At 50.4% G+C, this 22,133-nt stretch overlaps 1 protein-coding gene across 3 annotated transcripts in view; it reads right to left on the bottom strand.

Moving 5' to 3' along the window:
• ahi1 (Abelson helper integration site 1) overlaps positions 1 to 22,133 on the bottom strand; it is a 378,816-nt gene that overhangs the window by 238,485 nt on the left and 118,198 nt on the right. For all 3 annotated transcript variants that reach the window (XM_070885487.1, XM_070885489.1, XM_070885490.1), the window contains one exon: positions 18,568 to 18,698. In XM_070885487.1, coding sequence (XP_070741588.1) covers positions 18,568 to 18,698 — 131 coding nt within the window. The remainder of the gene's footprint in view (positions 1 to 18,567; positions 18,699 to 22,133) is intronic.

Genomic DNA, 22,133 nt, shown 5'->3' with positions numbered 1-22,133 from the left:
ATTTCCGCATGCACAGATGCCTTTCAATTTTCCCAGGCCTAAGTGGTCCTTTATGGCACGGCGTTTTCCTGCGCGCATGCACAGATGACCCGTTCCACTTCAGGCACAGCGGCAGAGATGGCAAAGCAGGAGGGCAGGCAGCGTGCCAGTCGATTCTCTCCAGCAGCTGCTGAGGCTTCAGCGCAGGCGATTGAAATGAGGTGGTCTGCAACTGGTTGGGGGAGGGAGGCCGTTGCCCAGCATAGTTAAACGACTCTGGATAGAGATTGCACAGGAGGTGGCAGCAGCAGACATGGTGGCCAGAACTGGCACACAATACCACAAGAAGTTCAACGATCTCATGAGGGTTGTCAGGGTGAATACCCTTCACATTTATGTAGGCCTGCCATGCTTGCAAGATCAATGTCTCACACAATGTTAAGTCTTTGATGGAGCTGCCCCTTCTCAATGTGTTGCAGGCTGTGGTGTGGGTTGTAGAATGCAGCAGAAAGCTGGTGGCTCACTTCTCCAGCCATTACCTCTGCATTCAGGATGTATCTACCCTCTTGTACCCTAATCATTGTCAAGCCTCCTCGCACTGCACTCGCATGGTTGATATGCATTTTCCAAATATCACCTTGAGCCGCTATCCTACCTGCCTCTCACCTCCTCCAGCGCAGTTCTGTTGGTGCTGGTAGGCTGTAGGTCTGCCGGTAGGAGATAGCATATCTCTGTCAGCACTTCCTTTCGGAAGTGCAGCCTTCTCACACACTGCTCCTCTGAAAGCTGTAGGTATGAGTGTTGATGCCTGTAAACCTGTGGGGGTAAGCCCTCCTCCCCAGACGTCTTCGGCCTCTCCTCATCCGTGGGCCGACATGGACAAGTGCCCTTCTTCTATCTTGACGCCGCCTGGCAATAGCATGCAGCATGATACGCTGAAGAACTAGTAATGCCCCCATTATATTCTCTCACTGAAATTGTAAGGACACTGTAATGGCAGATAAAACTGCCGCTTTCAAGTCAGAGCTTCACACAGCGTGATGAGCGCAACCGTTGCAGTCAATGTGGCCTGTGATGTAGGATCCTCCTCCCTCCATTTAAATAGGCCGCCAATACCGCCTGCTGCACCCTGGGAATGCCTGGTTTTTCAGACTTCTCCTGGGGCGGGCATTTAATTAGGCGTTTGGGCCGAATTTTGCATCCGGGGCACTAGCAGAGCATTGCACGATAATTGATGTCACAATCTCAATGAAACTATAGGACGGGGCGGTAAGTTTTTGCGCCGCTGCAAACCATGTGCCGAATTTGCCGGCCGGGCATTAAAACTGGACGCCCGCCATAATGCCTAGAAACACTCTTTACCGTCCCTCCGGGGCGTTAACTGAGGCATTAGCAAGCCGAAAGTACATCCAGCCTTTCTGGTACCTCCTCTTGATCAATTGTTATCCCATCCAGTAGCTCCACTACCTCCTCTTTGACTTTGACTCTTCCTACATGAGAACATAAGAAATAGGAGCAGGATTAGGCCACACGGCCCATCGAGCCTGCTTCGCCATTCAATAAGATCATGGCTGATCTGATCATGGACTCAGTTCCACTTCCCTGCCCACACCCCATAACCTTTAACTCCGTTATTGCTCAAAAAACTGTCTATCTCCACCTTAAATATATTCAATGACCCAGCCTCCACAGCTCTTTGGGGCAGAGAATTCCATAGATTTACAACCCTCAGAGAAGAAATTCCTCCTCATCTCAGTTTTAAATGGGCGGCCCCTTATTCTGAGACTATGTCCTCTAATTTTAGTTTCCCCTATGAGTGCAAATATCCTCTCTGCATCCACCATGCCGAGCCCCCTCATTATCTTACATGTTTCGATAAGATTACCTCTCATTCTTCTGAACTCCAATGTGTATAGGCCCAACCTATTTTCATAAGTCAACCCACTCATCTCCGGAATCAACCTAGTGAACCTTCCCTGAACAGCCTCCAATGCAAGGTTATCCTTCTTTAAATATGGAGACCAAAACTGTATGCAGTATTCTAGGTGTGGCCTTACCAATACCCTGTACAGTTGTAGCAGGACTTCTCTGCTTTTATACTCTATCCTCCTTGCAATAAAGGTCAACATTCCATTTGCCTTCCTGATTATTTGCTGTACCTGCATACTAACTGTGTGTGTTTCATGCACAAGGACCCCCAGCTCCTTCTGTACTGCAGCACTTTGCAATTTTTTTCCATTTAAATTGTAATTTGCTTTTCTATTTTTACTGCCAAAATGGATAACCTCGCATTTTCCCACAGTATACTCCATCTGCTAGATTTTTGCCCACTCACTTAGCCTGTCTATAGCCCTTTGCAGATTTTTTGTGTCCTCCTCACAGTTTGCTTTCTCACCCATCTTTGTGTCATCAGCAAACCTGGCAACATTACACTTGGTCCCTTCATCCAAGTCATTAACATAGATTGTAAATAGTTGAGGACCGAGCACCGATCCCTGCGGCACACCACTAATCATTGTTTGCCAACCGGAAAATGACCCATATAGAAACATAGAAAATAGGTGCAGGAGTAGGCCATTCGGCCCTTCAAGCCTGCACCGCCATTCAATAAGATCATGGCTGATCATTCCCTCAGTATCCCTTTCCTGTTTCTCTCCATACCCTTTGATCCCCTTTGCCGTAAGGGTCATATCGAACTCCCTCTTGAATATATCCAATGAACTGGCATCAACAACTCTCTGCGGCAGGGAATTCCATAGGTTAATAACTCTCTGAGCGAAGAAGTTCCTCTTCATCTCAGTCCTAAATGGCCTAACCCTTATTCTAAGACTATGTCCCCTAGTTCTGGACTTCCCCAACATCGGGAACATTCTTCCTGCATCTAACTTGTCCAGTCCCATCAGAATCTTATATGTTTCTATGAGATCCCCTTTCATCCTTCTAAACTCCAGTGAATAAAGGCCCAGTTGATCCAGTCTCTCCTCAGATGACAGTCCAGCCATCTCTGGAATCAGTCTGGTGAACCTTCGCTGCACTCCCTCAATAGCAAGAATGTCCTTCCTCAGATTAGGAGACCAAAATTGCACACAATATTCCAGGTGAGGCCTTATTAAGGCCCTGTACAACTGCAGTAAGATCTCCCTGCTCCTATACTCAAATCCCTTAACTATGAAGGCCAACATGCCATTTGTCTTCTTCACCGCCTGCTGTACCTGCATGCCCACTTTCAGTGACTGATGAACCATGACACCCAGGTCTCGTTGCATCTCCCCTTTTCCTAATCTGCCGCCATCCAGATAATATTCTGCCTTTGTGTTTTTGCCCCCAAAATAGATAACCTCACATTTATCCACATTATACTGCATCTGCCATGCATTTGCCAACTCACCTAACCTGTCCAAGTTACCCTGCAGCCTCTTAGCGTCCTCCTCACAGCTCACACTGCCACCCAGTTTAGTGTCATCCGCAAACTTGGGAGATATCACACTCAATTCCTTTATCTAAAACGTTAATGTATATTGTAAAGAGCTGGGGTCCCAGCACTGAGCCCTGCAGCACTTCACTAGTCACTGCCTGCCATTCTGAAAAGGACCCGTTTATCCTGACTCTCTGCTTCCTGTCTGCCAACCAGTCCTCTATCCACGTCAGTACATTACCCCCAATACCATGCGCTTTGATTTTGCACATCAATCTCTTGTGCGGGACCTTGTTAAAAGCCTTTTGAAAGTCCAAATACACCACATCCACTGGTTCCCCCTTGTCCACTCTGCTAGTTACATCCTCAAAAAATTACAGAAGATTCGTCAAGTATGATTTCCGTTTCATAAATCCATGCTGACTTGGTCCGATCCTGTCACTGCTTTTCAAATGCGCTGCTATTTCTTCCTTAATGATTGATTCCAACACTTTCCCCACTATCGATGTCAGGCTAACCGGTCTATAATTACCCGTTTTCTCTCTCTTTCCTTTTTTTAAAAAGTGGTGTTACCTTAGCTACCTTCCAGTCCATAGGAACTGATCCAGAGTCAATAGACTGTTGGAAAATGATCACCAATGCATCCACTATTTCTAGGGCCACTTGCTTAAGTACTTTGGGATGCAAACTATCAGGCCTCGGGGATTTATCGGCCTTCAATCCCATCAATTTCCCGAATACAATCTCCCGCCTAATAAGGATATCCTTCAGTTCCTCCTTCTCACTAGACCTACTGTCCCCTAGTACAATCAGAAGGTTATTTGTGTCTTCCTTCGTGAAGACAGAACCGAAGTATTTGTTCAATTGGTCTGCCATTTCTTTCTTCCCCATTATAAATTCACTGCAAGGGACCTATGTTCGTCTTCACTAATCTTTTTCTCTTCACATATTTATAGAAGCTTTTGCAGTCAGTTTTTATGTTCCCTGCAAGCTTCCTCTCGTACTCTATTTTCCCCCTCTTGATTAAACCCTTAGTCTTCCTCTGTTGAATTCTAAATTTTTCCCAGTCCTCAGGTTTGTTGCTTTTTCTAGCCAAATTATATGCCTCTTCCTTGGCTTTAACACTATCCTTAATTGGCTCTAATGAACAAAATGTTGAATCATTGTGGGTGGAGATTAGAGATAGTAAAGGGAAAAAGTCACTGGTGGGCCTAGGTTTATAGGCCCCCAAATAATAACTTCACGGTGGGGCGGGCAATAATCAAGGGAATAATAGAGGCATCTGAAAAAGGAACAGCAGTAATCATGGGGGATTTTAACCTACATATCGATTGGTCAAATCAAATTGCACGGGGTAGCCTTGAGGAGGAATTCATAGAATGCATACGGGATTGTTTCTTAGAACAGTATGTTACAGAGCCTACAAGGGAGCAAGCTATCTTAGATCTGGTCCTGTGTAATGAGACAGGAATAATAAACGATCTCCTCGTAAAAGATCCTCTCAGAATGAGTGATCACAGTATGGTTGAAAATACAGATTGAGGGTGAGGAAGTAGTGTCTCAAACGAGCGTACTATGCTTAAACAAAGGGGACTACAGTGGGATGAGGGCAGAGTTGGCTAAAATAGACTGGAAACACAGACTAAACGGTGGCACAAGTGAGGAACAGTGGAGGACTTTTAAGGAGCTCTTTCAGAGTGCTCAACAAAAATATATTCCAGTGAAAAAGAAGGGCGGTAAGAGAAGGGATAACCAGCCGTGGATAACCAAGGAAATAAAGGAGAGTATCAAATTAAAAACCAATGCGAATAAGGTGGCCAAGGTTAGTGGGAAACTAGAAGATTGGGAAAATTTTAAACGACAGCAAAGAATGACTAAGAAAGCAATAAAGAAAGGAAAGATAGATTACGAAAGTAAACTTGCGCAAAACATAAAAACAGATAGTAAAAGCTTTTACCGATATATAAAACGGAAAAGAGTGACTAAAGTAAATGTTGGTCCCTTAGAAGATGAGAAGGGGGATTTAATAATGGGAAATGTGGAAATGGCTGAGACCTTAAACAATTATTTTGCTTCGGTCTTCACAGTGGAAGACATAAAAACCATGCCAAAAATTGCTGGTCACGGGAATGTGGGAAGGGAGGATCTTGAGATAATCACTATCACTAGGGGGGTAGTGCTGGACAGGCTAATGAGACTCAAGGTAGACAAGTCACCTGGTCCTGATGAAATGCATCCTAGGGTATTAAAAGAGATGGCAGAAGTTATAGCAGATGCATTCGTTATAATCTACCAAAATTCTCTGGACTCTGGGGGGGGGTACCAGCGGATTGGAAAGCAGCTAATGTAATGCCTCTGTTTAAAAAAGGGGGCAGACAAAAGGCAGGTAACTATAGGCCGGTTAGTTTAACACCTGTAGTGGGGAAAATGTTTGAAGCTATCATTAAGGAAGAAATAGCGGGACATCTAGATAGGAATAGTGCAACCAAGCAGACGCAACATGGATTCATGAAGTGGAAATCATGTTTAACTAATTTACTGGAATTCTTTGAGGATATAACGAGCATGGTGGATAGAGGTGTACCGATGGATGTGGTGTATTTAGATTTCCAAAAGGCATTCGATAAGGTGCCACACAAAAGGTTACTGCAGAAGATAAAGGTACGCGGAGTCAGAGGAAATGTATTAGCATGGATAGAGAATTGGCTGGCTAACAGAAAGCAGAGAGTCGGGATAAATGGGTCCTTTTCGGGTTGGAAATCAGTGGTTAGTGGTGTGCCACAGGGATCGGTGCTGGGACCACAACTGTTTACAATATACATATACATACATATACAAGAGGGGACAGAGTGTAGTGTAATAAAATTTGCAGATGACACAAAGATTAGTAGGAAAGCGGGTTGTGTAGATGACACAGAGAGGCTGCAAAGAGATTTAGATAGGTTAAGCGAATGGGCTAAGGTTTGGCAGATGGAATACAATGTCGGAAAATGCGAGGTCATCCACCTTGGAAAAAAAAACAGTAAAAGGGAATATTATTTGAATGGGGAGAAATTACAACATGCTGTGGTGCAGAGGGACCTGGGGGTCCTTGTGCATGAAACTCTTTTAGAGTCTACCTACAAAACATAAAACATTAAACCGTGCCACCTGACCTGGGTGACACACCAGACATTTACAAGGCCCTTTTTTTTCCTTTTTTTGGTTTTTTTTTTGTGTTTTTCTTTTTTTTTGTGCACTAAAATCACAATATTCCAGTGCCCCCTATAAAAGGGAAGGGGACACTAAAAGCACCGGCAATTAAAACAAATTAAACTTTAAAACGTTAAATCAAATTAAAATTTGGTTGCCGGGCGTGATGATGCACTCCAGTCCCTCCGGTGCCCACCTCTTGCGGAAGGCCGCGAGCGTACCGGTGGACACCGCGTGCTCCATCTCCAAGGACACCCTGGACCGGATGTAAGAGCGGAAGAGAGGCAGGCAGTCAGGTTGAACGACCCCCTCGACCGCCCGCTGCCTGGACCGGCTGATGGCACCCTTGGCCGTGCCCAGGAGCAGTCCTACGAGGAGGCCTTCGGACCTACCCGCTCCCCTCCGCACAGGGTGCCCAAAGATCAGGAGAGTGGGACTGAAGTGCAGCCAGAATTTCAGGGGCAGCCCCTTCAAATAATGGAACAGGGGCTGCAACCTCGTGCACTCAATAAAAACATGGAACACGGGACTCCTCCAGACCGCAGAAATTGCAGGCGGCCTGGGAGTCCGTGAACCGGCTTAAAAATTTGTTGCACGGCACTGCTCCGTGCACCACCCTCCAGGCCAAGTCCCCGACGAATAGTGGGAGGACCCCTGCGTAGAGTGCCCTCCATCGGGGACCCCCGCCTCCTCCGGACGGCAAGATGGTACGCCATGGCGTGTCCGGACGGCAGGCGAGGATGGCAAAGTTGAGAGTGTGCAGGAGCAGCCCATACAAGAAACCCCTCCGCGCGGAACTGAAAGGCACGGAGGGGATTTCCCCGAGGCGGCTCAAGTTGTGAGGCGCCGGCCCCCGAGGGAGGTTCCGGGGTTTGGCGCCGATGAGGAATTCCGTCCGGACGGGGGTCAGTTCGGACGGGATCTCCCCACGTGCTTGAGCCTCCTCGATGCACCTAACGGAGTCAGGGCCCAGAGCTGTTTTTAGCGACTCGATGGCATCGGCCGCGTGGCGGACGTTGGCAGAATTTAGGCGCCGCGCCAGCGTGTCTGGCGCCATCCAGCCCGCTCCTCCGCCATCGAGCAGGTCCCTGACCCTGGTCACCTCACCAGCCACAGCCCTCTCTTCCGACTGCCACATAAAACCTCGGTCGTGGAGGTACGGATTCCCGAGCAGCGGCTCCTGCAGGACGGCCGCCACTCCAGCCGGCGGAGAGCTGCGCTTGGTGGAGACTTTGTTCCAGACCCTGATGAGTTCCCTGTAAAAGACAGGCAGCTCCCGGAGGGCGGTCCTGACACCCCCCAAGTTCACAAACAGGAGCTGCGTGTCGTAATTGAGGTCGCGCTGCTGGCGGAAGAAATACGTCGCCAGCGCACACCACCTAGGAGGGGGCTCGACGTAAAGATATCTCTGCAGGGTCTGAAGACGGAAAGTCGCGAGCTGGGCGCTGACGCACACCAACGACTGACCGCCCTCCTCAAGCGGGAGACTCAAGACCGCAGCAGAGACCCAGTGCTTCCTGTTGTTCCAGAAGAAGTCCACCAGCTTCTTCTGTATCTTGGCGACAAACGCAGGGGGAGGGGTCAAAGTGACCAGCCGGTACCACAACATTGCGGCCACCAGCTGGTTTATGACTAGCGCTCGACTCCTGTAGGACAGCACTCGGAGCAGTCCTGTCCAGCGCCCTAGGCGAGCGGCGACCTTGGCCTCCAGCTCTTGCCAGTTCGCCGGCCAGGCTCCCTCGTCGGGGCTAAGGTAGACTCCCAGATAGAGGAGATGGGTCGTGCTCCAGGCAAAAGGCCTGAGCTCCTCCGGCAGGGAGTCCACCCGCCACTGACCCACCAGGAGTCCGGAACATTTCTCCCAGTTGATCCTGGCGGAGGACGCGGCCGAGTAAATCTCCTGGCACTCACGCATCCTCCGCAGGTCAGCGGGATCCTCTACCGTGAGGAGCACGTCATCGGCGTAAGCCAAGAGGAAGACCTCCACGCCCGGCCCTTGCAGAGTCAGTCCCGTCAACCTCGTCCGCAAGAGGCGCAGGAAAGGCTCCACGCAAACGGCGTATAACTGGCCGGACATGGGGCATCTCTGGCGCACCCCTCTCCTAAAGCGAAGGGGCGCCGTCAAGGACCCGTTAACCTTAATTAGACACTCCACGGCGGCGTACAAAAGTCGGATCCGGGCGACGAAATGCGTCCCGAACCCGAAAGCGCGCAGAGTTCCGAGCAGATAGTCGTGATCCACCCTGTCGAACGCCTTCTCTTGGTTGAGGGATAGGAAGGCGACCGACAGACCAGCCTCCTGGGAACAATGGATGAGGTCCCGGACCAGATGGATGTTATCGTGGATTGTCCGGCCCGGGACCGTGTAGGACTGGTCGGGGTGGATCATGTGGTCCAGCACGGCACCAAGGCGAGCAGACATCGCCCTGGCGAAGATTTTGTAGTCCGTGCTGAGGAGGGAGACCGGGCGCCAGTTCTTAAGGAGGCGGAGATCGCCCTTCTTAGGCAGCAGGACGATGACTGCCCTGCGCCAAGAGAGGGGCATCTCCCCGGTCGCCAGACTTTCCCCCAGGACCCGCGCGTAGTCGCCCCCCAGGACGTCCCAGAACGCCCTGTGGAACTCCACGGTCAGCCCGTCCAGCCCCGGGGATTTTCCCCTCGAGAGCCGGTCGAGGGCACCGGTCAGCTCCGCCAGGCTTAGCGGAGCTTCCAGATTTTCGACGCCCTCCGGGCTGACCTTCGGCAGGTCCTCCAACAAAACTCTACGCGCTTCCTCGCTGGACGGATCCGGAGAGAACAGAGCCCCGTAATATTCACGGACCCTGTTGTTGACGCCCTCCGGATCCGAGACGAGAGAGCTGTCGTCGGCCAGCAGCGTCAAGAGCTGCTTACGGACACTCTGCCTTTTTTCCAGCGAGTAGAAGATGGGGGAGCCGCGGTCCAGATCCCGCAGGAACCGGATCCGCGACCTCACGAACGCGCCTCGGAACCCGACGAGCTGCAGGTCCTTCAGCGCGGCCTTCTTCGCTTCGTACACCGTCCGCAGGGCCGGGTCCTGGACGACTTGACCGAGACGGGATTCCAGGTCGAGCACCTCTTTTTCTAGGCGCCCGACTCTGGCCGCCCGCCTCTTGGTTGACCCCCTCGCGTACTCTTGACAGAAGACGCGGACGTGAGCCTTGCCCACGTCCCACCATAGCCTCAAGGAGGGGAAGCCCCCCTGCTTCCTTCTCCAGTCGGACCAGAATCGACGGAACGAGTCCTGGAACCGCACGTCCTCCAGCAGCCGGTTGTTAAAGTGCCAGTACGCGGACCCCGTCCTCGCGCGGAGCGAAGCAAGCTTCGCCCACACCAGGTTGTGGTCCGAACACGGCACCGGCCGCATGGAGGCCGCCGGGACGCAGGAAACGTACGCCCGAGACACGTAAAGGCGGTCGACTCTGGACCATCCTACTCCAGGCCTCACCCAAGTAAAGGCGCTGGAGTCGGGGTGGAGATTTCGCCAGACATCCACCAAGTCGAAGGACCCGACCAGGTCCCTCAACTTCTCCATCGCCGTCATGCACTGCGGGGCACCGGAGCGGTCCCTCGCCTCGAGGGTGCAGTTAAAATCCCCCCCGAGGACATTGCAGTCGCCGACGTCGACGGAGCCAAGAAGAGCGGACACCTCTTCAAAGAAGCGCGTTTGCTGCGGGCCGGGCTGAGGGGCGTACACGTTCACGAGATGGAGCGGCACGTCCCCCAGGCGAACCGTTACGTGCAGCAAGCGGCCTGGCACGGGCTCCTCGACCCCCAAGATCTCCGGCTGAAAATGCGGGCCCAGCAAGATGGCCACCCCACTAGAAATGGCGGTGAGGTGGCTCATGCGGACCTCTCCTTGCCATTCCAGGAGCCACGTGGCTTCGTCTCCCGGAACGATGTGGGTTTCTTGCAGGAAGCACACCGCATATTTCCCCTCCCGCAGGAGCGAAAAATTGTCAAATCTACGGCGTGCCCCTCTGCCGCCGTTGATGTTGAGGCTGGCTATGGTTATCTTCATGGCAAAAGCATAGTGCAACCTCTACCTTAACCTATTGTGGGGGAGGGAGCGGAGTCTTTTGTTGAACTCCACTCCCTCCGCAGCCCAGCGAGGAGTCCCTCGAGCTCGCGCAGCTCAAGGTATTGCGCCTTTGTCAAGGGCCCGCCCGCGGCCAAGGTTTTAACGGCGGCGCGGACGGACCCCTTGATCAGCTCTGGCTCGGACCATTTTTCCAGGGCCAGTCGGGCTTGGTTGCAGCGACCCCGGCTCTGGGCCAAAAAGTCCCGGAGTTCCTTTGCAGGAATGAGGATGGTCTCGGCGGCGGCCGCGAGCAGATCCACCGCCCCGCTGGCGGTGGTCTCTAGATTTTCACCCGCGTCCCCCACCGAGTCCCCGTCCTCCTCCGGGAGGTGGCCGCCAGCAGCCGGCCCATCGACCGCACAAGGTACGGCAAATGACCCGGCCGCTCCAACCGGCCCTGGCTCTGCCCCGATCCCACCCCCAGGATCGTCGGCAGAGGAGTCCCCACTGGGCTCTTTTAAAAATGGTGCTGGGTCGGGAAATGACAGCGGAAGGGGTTCCCCCTCCGCCCCAGGAACCGGGGAACAAGGAGAGACCCGGCCATAGGAAATCCCCAGGCTCCCTAAGTGCTCCAGCTCCAAAGTAGGGGGCGAGGGTGGGTGTTCCTCCCCCTCCCCGCTGCCACCCCCCGGCCCAGCATCTACAGTGTCATAAAAATCATTCATTTCATTTTCTGCCGGGTCGAGCGACTCCCGGGGGAAGTTGGGTATTGGCTGGGCGGGCTCAGGTTCGGCCTTTTCGGCCCCGCCCGCCTCAGTCCTCGGGACGCCCGGCCCGGCGGCAATGCATTCCTCCGCGGTCCCCATGCCCCCCACGACAGGCAGATCTTCCACGCCATCCCCGGGAGGCAGAGGCTGGGCAGCCTCGACTGTCTCACCCTCCCCGGGGACAGACTCCTCCCGCCTACGGCGCTGCTTGGGGGCGCTGGTGGGGGACGCGGGACACGCGGCAGGCACCGACTCCTCCGCGGAGGGATGTTGTTCCCCCTCCGCCTCATCGGAGTGGCGCCTCCTTTTGTTGCTGGGGGTGCGCTGAGGCAGGGAGACCTCCATGTCTGCCGAGGCCTCCCGCTCCGCCCCCCCCTTTTCTTTTTCTTGCCCTCGCCCGAGCCCCTCTGCGGTATTGGTCAAGGGCTCGGGCACGGGCTCAGGGCACCCCGCGCTCGCCGGTGACTGGGTTGGGCTGAGCGCGGTGGTCAATCTTCCCGGCGCACTGAGGGGACCCGCCTCTAGATGTTTCACCTTGTTCCGCGCCTTCTTTCCGGTCGGACGCTCTCCCTCCCCCCCGCTGGAGGCCGTGAAAACAAAGGCCCCCGACGATGCCCGCGCACCCATGGCTCCCGGCACGCGGACGCAAGTAGGGGGAGGGGTGGCGGCGGCGCCAGCCTTGGCCGCCTTCGGTGGTTTGGCGGCCTTGGAGGCGGGGCAGTTCTTACGAACATGCCCCACCTCCTTACAGGCATGGCACCGCACGCCGTCCGATGTCCAGAAGACGCGGTAGGCAGTCCCCTCGTGCACCACATTAAAGTGCCCTTCCGTCGTGTCCTCCCGCGCCAGCCGGACAAAGAGCTGGCGGCGGAAGGAGAACACGTGGCGCAGGCTGTTCTCCCTGAGGCCGAGCGGTATGGGGTTGATCCCCGACCTTACCTCCCCCAGTTGGTGTAGGTGAGGGAGGAGGAGCTCAGCGGGAACAAAGGGCGGGACGTTTGACACGATGACCCTATGCGCGGTGGCCTCGAGAGGGTCCACCGGCAGAAACGTCCCGCCCACCGTGAGCCCCTTTTCAAGGGCCAGGGATACCGCCCGCTCCGACCCCAGGAAGAACACAGCCTTCCCAGACATCTTGGAGGCTGCGACAATGGCCGAGGGGCCGACTACCCCAGCCATCGCCCGCACGCACTCCTCGATGCTCATTGTGGGGTGAGTGTAGCTCTTGACCCCGTGTTTCTTTGTTATAAGTCTGAATGGTGGCAGGGCAGCGGGTGGCGCAGGAGGTGCCGTGGAAGCGGTTGCCACCTGCGCATATGTCTTCGCTGGCCCTGCCACCGGCGTGGATGGGGTCGCCATCACGGGGTCCCTTTAAGGGCTACACCCACCCCAAAGTCACAGGCCTTAATGGTCTTAATTGGCCTCTTATAGTAAGACTGAGCAGAGGAGCTCTTAACGAGGCACACCTCTCCCCTAGTTGGCAATTGGGGAGGGGCCTTGCTCCCTCTGCTCAGTTGTCTCAATTGTTTTTTCTCAATTAATTTGGGAGAAAAAGGGCTCTCAGAGAGAGAGGGGAGAAACAGAGAATAACAGAGAAAGAGAGAGGGGGAACTGCGAGGGCAGGTCTCCCCTCGCAGCTGTGGGTGGGTGCAATCCCCAGATGGCAAAACACAAAATAGTCTTTGGGGTGGTCTTCGGGTGAGGGGAGAAGATGTCTTCACCTGGGGCAGCTAGAGCCACCAGGCACACACTCCTAACGATGTTTAAAGAGGTGGTAAATAAAATCTTCAGCCTGGTAGCTCCAGCTATCCCAGGCTAGGCAATTGGGGGGGGGTTCAATTGTGTGTGGGGCCTAGTTGTAAGCAAGGCCCCCACACACACTTCCACACACACACACCCCCCGCGATGTTCCGGCCCTCAGTGGTCTTCTTTCCTCCCCCCACCGATACAGCAAAGTCTTTACGGGGTTGTTGTTTTTTCCCCCTCTCTCCAACTCTCTGTAGTTGTAATAAATGTTAAATTGTTTCTGTGCTCCTCCTCTCCCTCCGGATGTTGAATGGGTAGCAAGCTAGCCCTTTCCTCCTCTTCCTGGGCTGGTCTCAGGGCTCACTCCAGGCCTTCCAGGCAGGAGCTAAAGTTGATAGCTGCTCTCCTCACTGCAGCTCAGCTCCAACTGTACAGGACACGCCTCCACTGCTCCACAATTGGTCCGAATCCCAAAAGTTAGTTTGCAGGTGCAGCAGGTAATCAGGAAGGCGAATGGATTGTTGGCCTTCATTGCGAGAGGGATGGAGTACAAAAGCAGGGAGGTCCTGCTGCAACTGTATAGGGTATTGGTGAGGCCGCACCTGGAGTACTGCGTGCAGTTTTAGTCACCTTACTTAAGGAAGGATATACTACCTTTGGAGGAGGTACAGAGACGATTCACTAGGCTGATTCCAGAGATGAGGGGTTACCTTATGATGATACATTAAGTAGACTGGGTCTTTACTCGTTGGAGTTCAGAAGGATGAGGGGAGATCTTATAGAAACATTCAAAATAATAAAAGGGATAGACAAGATAGAGGCAGAGAGGTTGTTTCCACTGGTCGGGGAGACTAGAACGAGGGGGCACAGCCTCAAAATACGGGGGAGCCAATTTAAAGTTGAGAAGGAATTTCTTCTCCCAGAGGGTTGTGAATCTGTGGAATTCTCTGCCCAAGGAAGCAGTTGAGGCTAGCTCATTGAATGTATTCAAATCACAGATAGATAGATTTTTAACCAATAAGGGAATTAAGGTTTACGGGGAGCGGGCGGGTAAGTGGAGCGGAGTCCACGGCCAGATCAGCCATGATCTTGTTGAATGGCGGAGCAGGCTCGAGGGGCTAGATGGCCTACTCCTGTTCCTAATTCTTATGTTCTTATGTTCTATGTTCTTATTTCCCTTGTTAGCCATGGTTGAACCACCCTCCTCGTTTTATTTTTACTCCAGACAGGGATGTACAATTGCTGAAGTTCATCCATGTGATCTTTAAATGTTTGCCATTGCTTATCCATCATCAACCCTTTAAGTATCCTTTGCCAGTCTATTCTAGCCTATTCACGCCTCATACCGTCGAAGTTACCTTTCCTTAAGTTCAGGACCCTAGTTTCCGAATTAACTGTGTCACTCTCCATCTTAATAAAGAATTCTACCATATTACGGTCACTCTTCCCCAAGGGGCCTCGCACAACAAGACTGCTAGTTAGTCCCTTCTCATTACACATCACCCAGTCTAGGATAGCCAGCTGTCTAGTTGGTTCCTCGACATATTGGTCTCGAAAACCATCCCGACTCTGTTTTCTGTTAGTTAGCCAATCCTCTAACCATGCTAATATATTACCATCTTCCCAGTGAACTTTTATCTTGTGCAGTAACCTTTTATGTGGCACCTTATCGAATGCCTTCTGAAAATCCAAATACACCACATCCACTGGTTTCCCCCATCCATCCTGCTCGTTATATCCTCAAAGAACTCTAGCAAATTTGTCAAACATGATTTCCCTTTCATAAAACCATGCTGACTCTGCTTGATTGAATCATACTTTTCCAAATGTCCCGCTACTGCTTCCTTAATAATGGACTGCAGCATTTTCCCAACGACAGATGTTAGGCTAAGTGGTCTGCTTTTTGTCTGCCTCCTTTTTTAAATGACAGATGCAAAGTACTCATTTAGCACCTCAGCCATGCCTTGTGCTTCCATGCGATGTCTCCTTTTTGGTCCCAATTTTTAAAATTCGTTCATGGGATGTGGGCGTCGCTGGCAAGGCCAGCTTTATTGCCCATCCCTAATTGCCCTGAGAAAAGATGGTGGTGAGCCACCTTCTTGAACCGCTGCAGTCCATGGGGTGAAGGTACTCTCACAGTGCTGTTAGGGAGAGTGTTCCGGGATTTTGAAGGAACGGCGATATACCTCCAAGTCAGGATGATGGAGGTGGTGGTGTTCCCATGCGCCTGCTGCCCTTGTCCTTCTAGGTGATAGAAGTCGTGGCGATATACTTCCAAGTCAGGATGGTGTGTGACTTGGAGGTGAATGTGGAGGTGATGGCGTTCCCATGCACATACTGCCCTTGCCCTTCTCGGAGGTAGAGGTTGCGGGTTTGGGAGGTGCTGCCGAAGGAACCGTGGCGAGTTGCTGCAGTACATAATGTAGATGGTTGACACTGCAGCCATGGTACGTTGGTGATGGAGGGAGTGAAGCTTAAGGTGGTGGATGGGGTGGCAATCAAGCAGCTGCTTTGTCCTGGATGGTGTCGAACTTTTTGAGTGTTGTTGAAGCTGCATTCATCCAGGCAAGTGGAGAGTATTCCATCACACTCCTGACTTGTGCCTTGTAGATGGTAGAAAGGCTTTGGGGAGTCAGGAGGCGAGACATTTGCTGCAGAATACCCAGCCTCTGATCTGTTCTTGTTGCCACAGTATTTATGTGGCTGTTCCAGTTAAGTTTCTGGTCAATGGTGACCCCCAGGATGTTGATGGTGGGGCATTCGGTGATGGTAATGCCGTTCCATGTCAAGGGGCGGTGGTTATAGACTCTCGCTTGTTGGAAATAGTCATTGCCCGGCACTTGTGTGGCGTGAATGCTACTTGCCACTTATCCCCCTAAGCCTGAATGTCGTTCAGGTCTTACTGCATGCGGGCATGGACTGCTTCATTTTCTGAGGAGTTGCGAATGGAACTGAACACTGTGCAATCATCAGCGAACACTCCCACTTCTGATCTTATGATGGAGGGAAGATCATTGATGAAGCAGCTGAAGATGTTTGGGCCTTGTACAAAGCCCTGAGAAACTCCTGCAATGATGTCCTAGGGCTGTGATGCTCAACCTCCAACCACCACAACCATCTTCCTTTGTGCTAGGTATGACTCCAGCCAGTGGAGAGTTTTCCCCCCCGATTCCCACTGACTTCAGTTTTACTAGGGCTCCTTGATGCCACACTGGGTCAAATGCTGTCAAGGGAAGTCACTCTCACCTCACCTCTTTTGTCCATGTTTGGACGAAGGCTGCCATGAGGTCTGGATCCGAGTAGTTCTGGCGGAACACAAACTGGGCATCGGTGAGCAGGTTATTGGTAAGTGCCGCTTGATAGCACTGTTGTCGACACCTTCCATCATTTTGCTGATGATCGAGAGTAGACTGATAGGGTGGTAATTGGCCGGATTGGATTTGTCCTGCTTTTTGTGGACAGGACATACCTAGGCAGTTTTCCACATTGTCAGACAGATGCCAGTGTTGTAGCTGTACTGGAAGTTTGGCTAGAGGCGTGGCTAGTTCTGGAGCACAAGTTTTCAAGCACAACAGCCGGGATCTTGTCGAGGTCCATAGCCTTTGCTGTACCCTGTGCGCTCAGCCGTTTCTTGATATAACATGGAGTGAATCGAATTGGCTGAAGACTGATTTCTGTGATGGTGAGGACCTCAGGCGGAGGCCGATATGGATCATCCATTTGGCACTTCTGGCTGAAGATGGCTTCAGCCTTGTCTTTTACACTCACGTGCTGGGCTCCGTCATCATGGAGGATGGGGATATTCATGGAGCCTCCTCCTGTCGTTAGTTGTTTAATGGTTTACCACTATTCATGACTGAATGTGGCAGGTCTACAGAACTATAATCTGATCCGTTGGTTGTGGGATCGCTTAGCCTTGTCTATAGCGTGCTGCTTCTACTTTTTAGTATGCATGTTGTCCTGTGTTGAAACTTCCCCAGATTGGCACCTCATTTTTAGGTATGCCTGGTGCTGCTCTAGGCATGCTCCTCTACACACTTCATTGAACCAGTTTTGAGCTGCTAGATTTGTTCTGAATCTATCCCATTTAGCATGGTGGTAGTGCCACACAATATGATGGATGGTATCCTCAGTGTGAAGACGGGACTTCGTCTCACAATGACTGTGCGGTGATCGCTACTACCAATGCAGTCATGGACAAATGCATCTGTGACAGTTAAATTGCTGAGGACGAGGTCAAGTAGGTTTTTCCTCGTGTTGGGTCTCACCACATGCTGCAGGCCCAATCTGGTAGCTATGTCCTTCAGGACTCGGCCAGCTTGGTTAGTAGTGGTGCTACCGAGCCACTCTTGATGATGGATATTGAAGTCCCTCACCCAGAGTACATTCTGTGCCCTTGCTACTCTCAGTGCTTATTCCAAGTGATGTTCAACATGGAGGAGTACTGATTCAGCAACTGAGGGAGGGCAGTTTCCTTGCCCATGCTTCCGCTGAAGTCATGAGACTTCATGGGGCCCGGAGTCAATGTTGAGGACTCCCAAGGCCACTCCCTTCCGACTATATACCAATGTGCTGCCACCTCTGGTCAGTCTCTCCGGCCTGTGGGACAGGACATATCCAGGGATGGTGATGGAGAAGTCTGGGACATTGGCTGAAAGGTATGGTTCTGTGAGTATGACTATGTCAGGCTATTGCTTGACTAGTCTATGGGACAGCTCTCCCAATTTTGGCTCAGGACTTGAGAAGGACTTTGCAGGGTCGACTGGGCTGGGTGTGCCATTGTCGTGTCCGTAGCCGGTGCCAAGGACGATGCCAGGAGGTCCGTCCAATTTTATTCTTATTATTGGTTTTCATAGCGATTGTGTACAACTGAGTGGCTTGCTAGGCCATTTCACAGGGCAGTTAAGAATCAAAACATTGCTGTGTGTCTGGAGTCACATGTAGGCCAGACCAGGTAGACGGCAGATTTCCTTCCCTAAAGATCATTAGTGAACCAGATGGGTTTTTACTACAATCATGGTCACCATTACTGATACTAGCTTTTTTTTAAATTCCAGATTTATTTAATTAACTAAATTTAAATTCCCCAGCTGCCGTGGCGGGATTTGAACTCATGTCTCTGGATCATTAGTCAAGGCCTCTGGATTACTGGTCCAATGACCTTAACACTATTCAACCGTTCCCGTATTGGCCCCATCCCTCCTCTTACTAACTATTTACTATTTATATGCCTATAGAAGACTTTTGAATTCCCTTTTATGTTAGGTGCCAATCTATTCTCATACTCTCTCTTTGCCCCTCTTATTTTCTTTTTCACTTCCCCACTGAGTTTTGCTGTCATTACCACATCAAACTCCAGGGCAATATCTCTAATGGACAAATGTAATCGATCCCAAAATAAAATGACTGTAGGAGCAGTTGAAACATACCCGTCTCTGTATTCCAAACATAACAAATTCCATCTTCACTGCCTGAAAAAAGGAACGTCCCACATGGTGTGAATGTACTGTACATCTGTTCACGGTAATTTGTAGCCCCAGTATACTTCTTCGCAGCCAGTCTAGAAAATAAATAGGGTAATAAAAATATAAGGATGATACCTTCCAGTAATAAGCTATTTCCATTCACTAAATTTTTTGACCACCATTACACTCAGACTGTTCCTCATCCATCTATAAGTTCTTGCCTCAAGTGTGCTGCTGTAGGAAAGTGTTCAAATGATGCCAAATGTCACCCGAAGGTCAAATATTGGCAAGATCACCACATAGTTGTTCAAATATTGACATTAGTGACTAGTTCATAAGTAGGAACAGGTTCCCACTCAAGGGTGATTAAAAAGATTTGACAGGTGCTCTGTGAGCCTGTTGCCCGTATCTTCAATAGTTCAATAGTCAGGGATAGTTCCCTTAGACTGAAAGCTAGATCATGTAGTTCCTATTTTCAAAATTTTAAATCAGAGCCAAGGAACTACAAGCCTATCAGCATAACATTCATTATTGGGAAGATGCTAGAAGGGATTATAAGAGATGCTCTTTATCATCACTGTGAAAGGGAAGGGGCCAACATCACGGTTTCTGAAAAAATAGGTTATGCCTAATAGATGTGATAAGATTTTTTTTTTAGAAAGCCACAATGGTATCTGTTTTCACAGCAGAAGACACAAAATGCATACCAAAAATAGTGGGGAACCAAGGGTTGAGGAGAGTGAGGAACTTAAAGTAATTAATATCAGTGGAGAAAAAGCACTTGAGAAACTAATGGGACTAAAAGCCAACAAATCGCCTGGACCTGATCTCCTACATCCCAGGATTTTAAAGGAGGTCGCTGCAGAGATAAGTGGGGCACAGCCTCAAAATACGGGGGAGCCAATTTAAAACTGAGTTGAGAAGGAATTTCTTCTCCCAGAGGGTTGTGAATCTGTGGAATTCTCTGCCCAAGGAAGCAGTTGTGGCTAGCTCATTGAATGTATTCAAATCACAGATAAAGATAGATTTTTAACCAATAAGGGAATTAAGGGTTATGGGGAGCGGGCAGGTAAGTGGAGCCGAGTCCACGGCAAGATCAGCCATGATCTTGTTGAATGGCGGAGCAGGCTCGAGGGGCTAGATGGCCTACTCCTGTTCCTAATTCTTATGTTCTTATGGATGTATTCCAAAATTCCCTAGATTCTAGAATGGTCCCAGCGGATTGAAAGGGAGCAAATGTAACCCCGCTATACAAAAAAAAAAGGGAGGGGGGGGGGGGGGAGGAAGAGAGAAAATAGGGAACTCCAGGCCAGGTAGCCTGACATCAGTTGTCGGGAAAATGCTGGTCTCCATTATTAAGGAAGTGGTAACAGGGCACTGAGAAAATCATAATATGATTAGGCAGAGTCAACATGGTTTTATGAAAGGGAAATCATGTTTGACAAATTTATTAAAAGATTTTTGAGGATATAACTAGCAGGGCAGATAAAGGGGAACCAGTGGATGTAGTATATTTGGAGTTCCAAAAGACATTTGATAAGGTGCCACATAAAAGGTTGTTACACAAGATAAAGGCTCATGACGTGGAGGTAATATATTAGCATGGATCGAGGATTGGTTAATGGACAGAAAACAGAGAGCAGGGATAAATATGTCATTTTCAGGTTGGCAGGCTGTTACTTGTGGGGTGCCACAAGGATCAGTGCTTGGGCCTCAGCTATTTACAATCTATATTAATGACTTATATTAGTGACAAGACAAACAATCCCTCCTTGTCCTTCTTGACTTGTCTGCAATCTTTGACTTGGTTGACTACTCTTATCATTCTCCAATGTCTCTCCACCGTTGTCTAGCTGGGTAGGACTGCATGCCTGGTTCCATTCTTACCTATCTAACCAGAGCCAGAGAATCACCTGCAACGGTTTCTCTTCCCACCCCCATATCTGGTATCCCCTAAGGATCTATCCTTGGTCCTCTCCTATTTCTCATCTACATGTTGTCCCTTGGCGACGTCATCTGAAAACACAGTGTCAGTCTCCACATGTCAGTACACCCAGCTCTACCTCAATACCATTTCTCTCAACCCCCTCCACGGTCTCCAAATAGTCCGACTACTTGTCTGACATCCAATTCTGGATGAGCAGAAATTTTCTCCAATTGAATATTGGGAAGATCAAAGCCATGGTTTTCGGTCCCTGCCACAAACTCTATTCCCTCGACACTGACACCATCCCTCTCCCCAACATCTGCCTGGGGCTGAACCAGGTTGTTCGCAACCTTGGTATCATATTTGACCCTGAAATGAGCTTCCGGCCACATATCCGCAGCATAACTAAGACCGCCTATTTCCACCTCCGTAACATCGCCCGTCCCCGCCGTTGCCTCAGCTCATTCACTGCTGAAGCCCTCATCCGTGCCGTTGTTACCTCTAGACTTGACTATTCCAATGCACTCCTGGCTGGCCTCCTACTTTCGACCTTATGTAAACTAGAGGTGATCCAAAACTTGGCTAACCGTGTCCTAACTTGCACCAAGTCCCGCTCACCCATCACCCTAGTGCTCGCTGACCTACACTGGCTTCCGGTTAAGCAATGCCTTGATTTCAAAATTCCCATCCTTATTTTGAAATCACTCCATGGCCTCACTCCTCCCTATCTCTAATCTCCTCTTCTAATTCTGCCCTCTTGAACATCCCTGATTATAATCGCTCAACCATTGGTGGCCATGCCTTCTGTTGCCTAGGCTCCAAGCTCTGGAGGTCCCTGCCTAAACCTCTCCGCCTCTCTATCCTCCTTCAAGATGCTCCTTAAAACCTACCTGTGCTAATTTCTACTTATATGGCTCAGTGACAAATAATTTTATCTCATAATACTGCTGTGAAGTGCCTTGGGCTGTTTCACTATGTTAAAGCCGCTATATAAATACAAGCGGTTGTTGTTGTTATATGAAGGGACCAAGTGTAATGTATCCAAAGCTAGGTGGGAAAGGACACAAAGAGCCTGCAAAAGGATATAGACAGGTTAAATGAGTGGGCAATAAGAAGGCAGATGGAGTATAATGTGTGGAAATGTGAGGTTATTCACTTTGATAGGCAGAATAGTAAAACAGAATATTTTTTAAATTGTGAGAAACTATTAAATGTTGCCGTTCAGAGAGATTTAGGTGTCCTCGTACAGGAAAATCAGAGTTAGCATGCAGGTACAACAAGCAATGAGGAAGGCAAATTACATGTTGTCCTTTATTGCAAGGGGGTTGGAATATAAGAGTAAGGAAGTCTTGCTACAATTGTACAGAGCTTTGATGAGATCACACCTGGGAGTTCTGTACAGTTTTGGTTTCCTTATCTGAGGAGGGATATCCTAGCCTCAGAGGCATTGCAACGAAGGTTCACTAGATTGATTCCTGGGATGAGAGGGTTGTCTTATGATGAGAGATTGTGTAGAATGGGCCTATACTCTCTGGAGTTCAGAAGAATGAGAGGTGATTTCCTTGAAACATACAATGAGGGGGATTGACAAGGTCGATGCTGA

This window comes from Pristiophorus japonicus, chromosome 7 (assembly GCF_044704955.1).
Source record: "Pristiophorus japonicus isolate sPriJap1 chromosome 7, sPriJap1.hap1, whole genome shotgun sequence".
Lineage (NCBI taxonomy): Eukaryota > Metazoa > Chordata > Chondrichthyes > Pristiophoridae > Pristiophorus > Pristiophorus japonicus.
The sequence above is the reverse complement of the archived record's forward strand: the minus strand, read 5'-3'. Positions and strand labels throughout refer to the sequence as shown.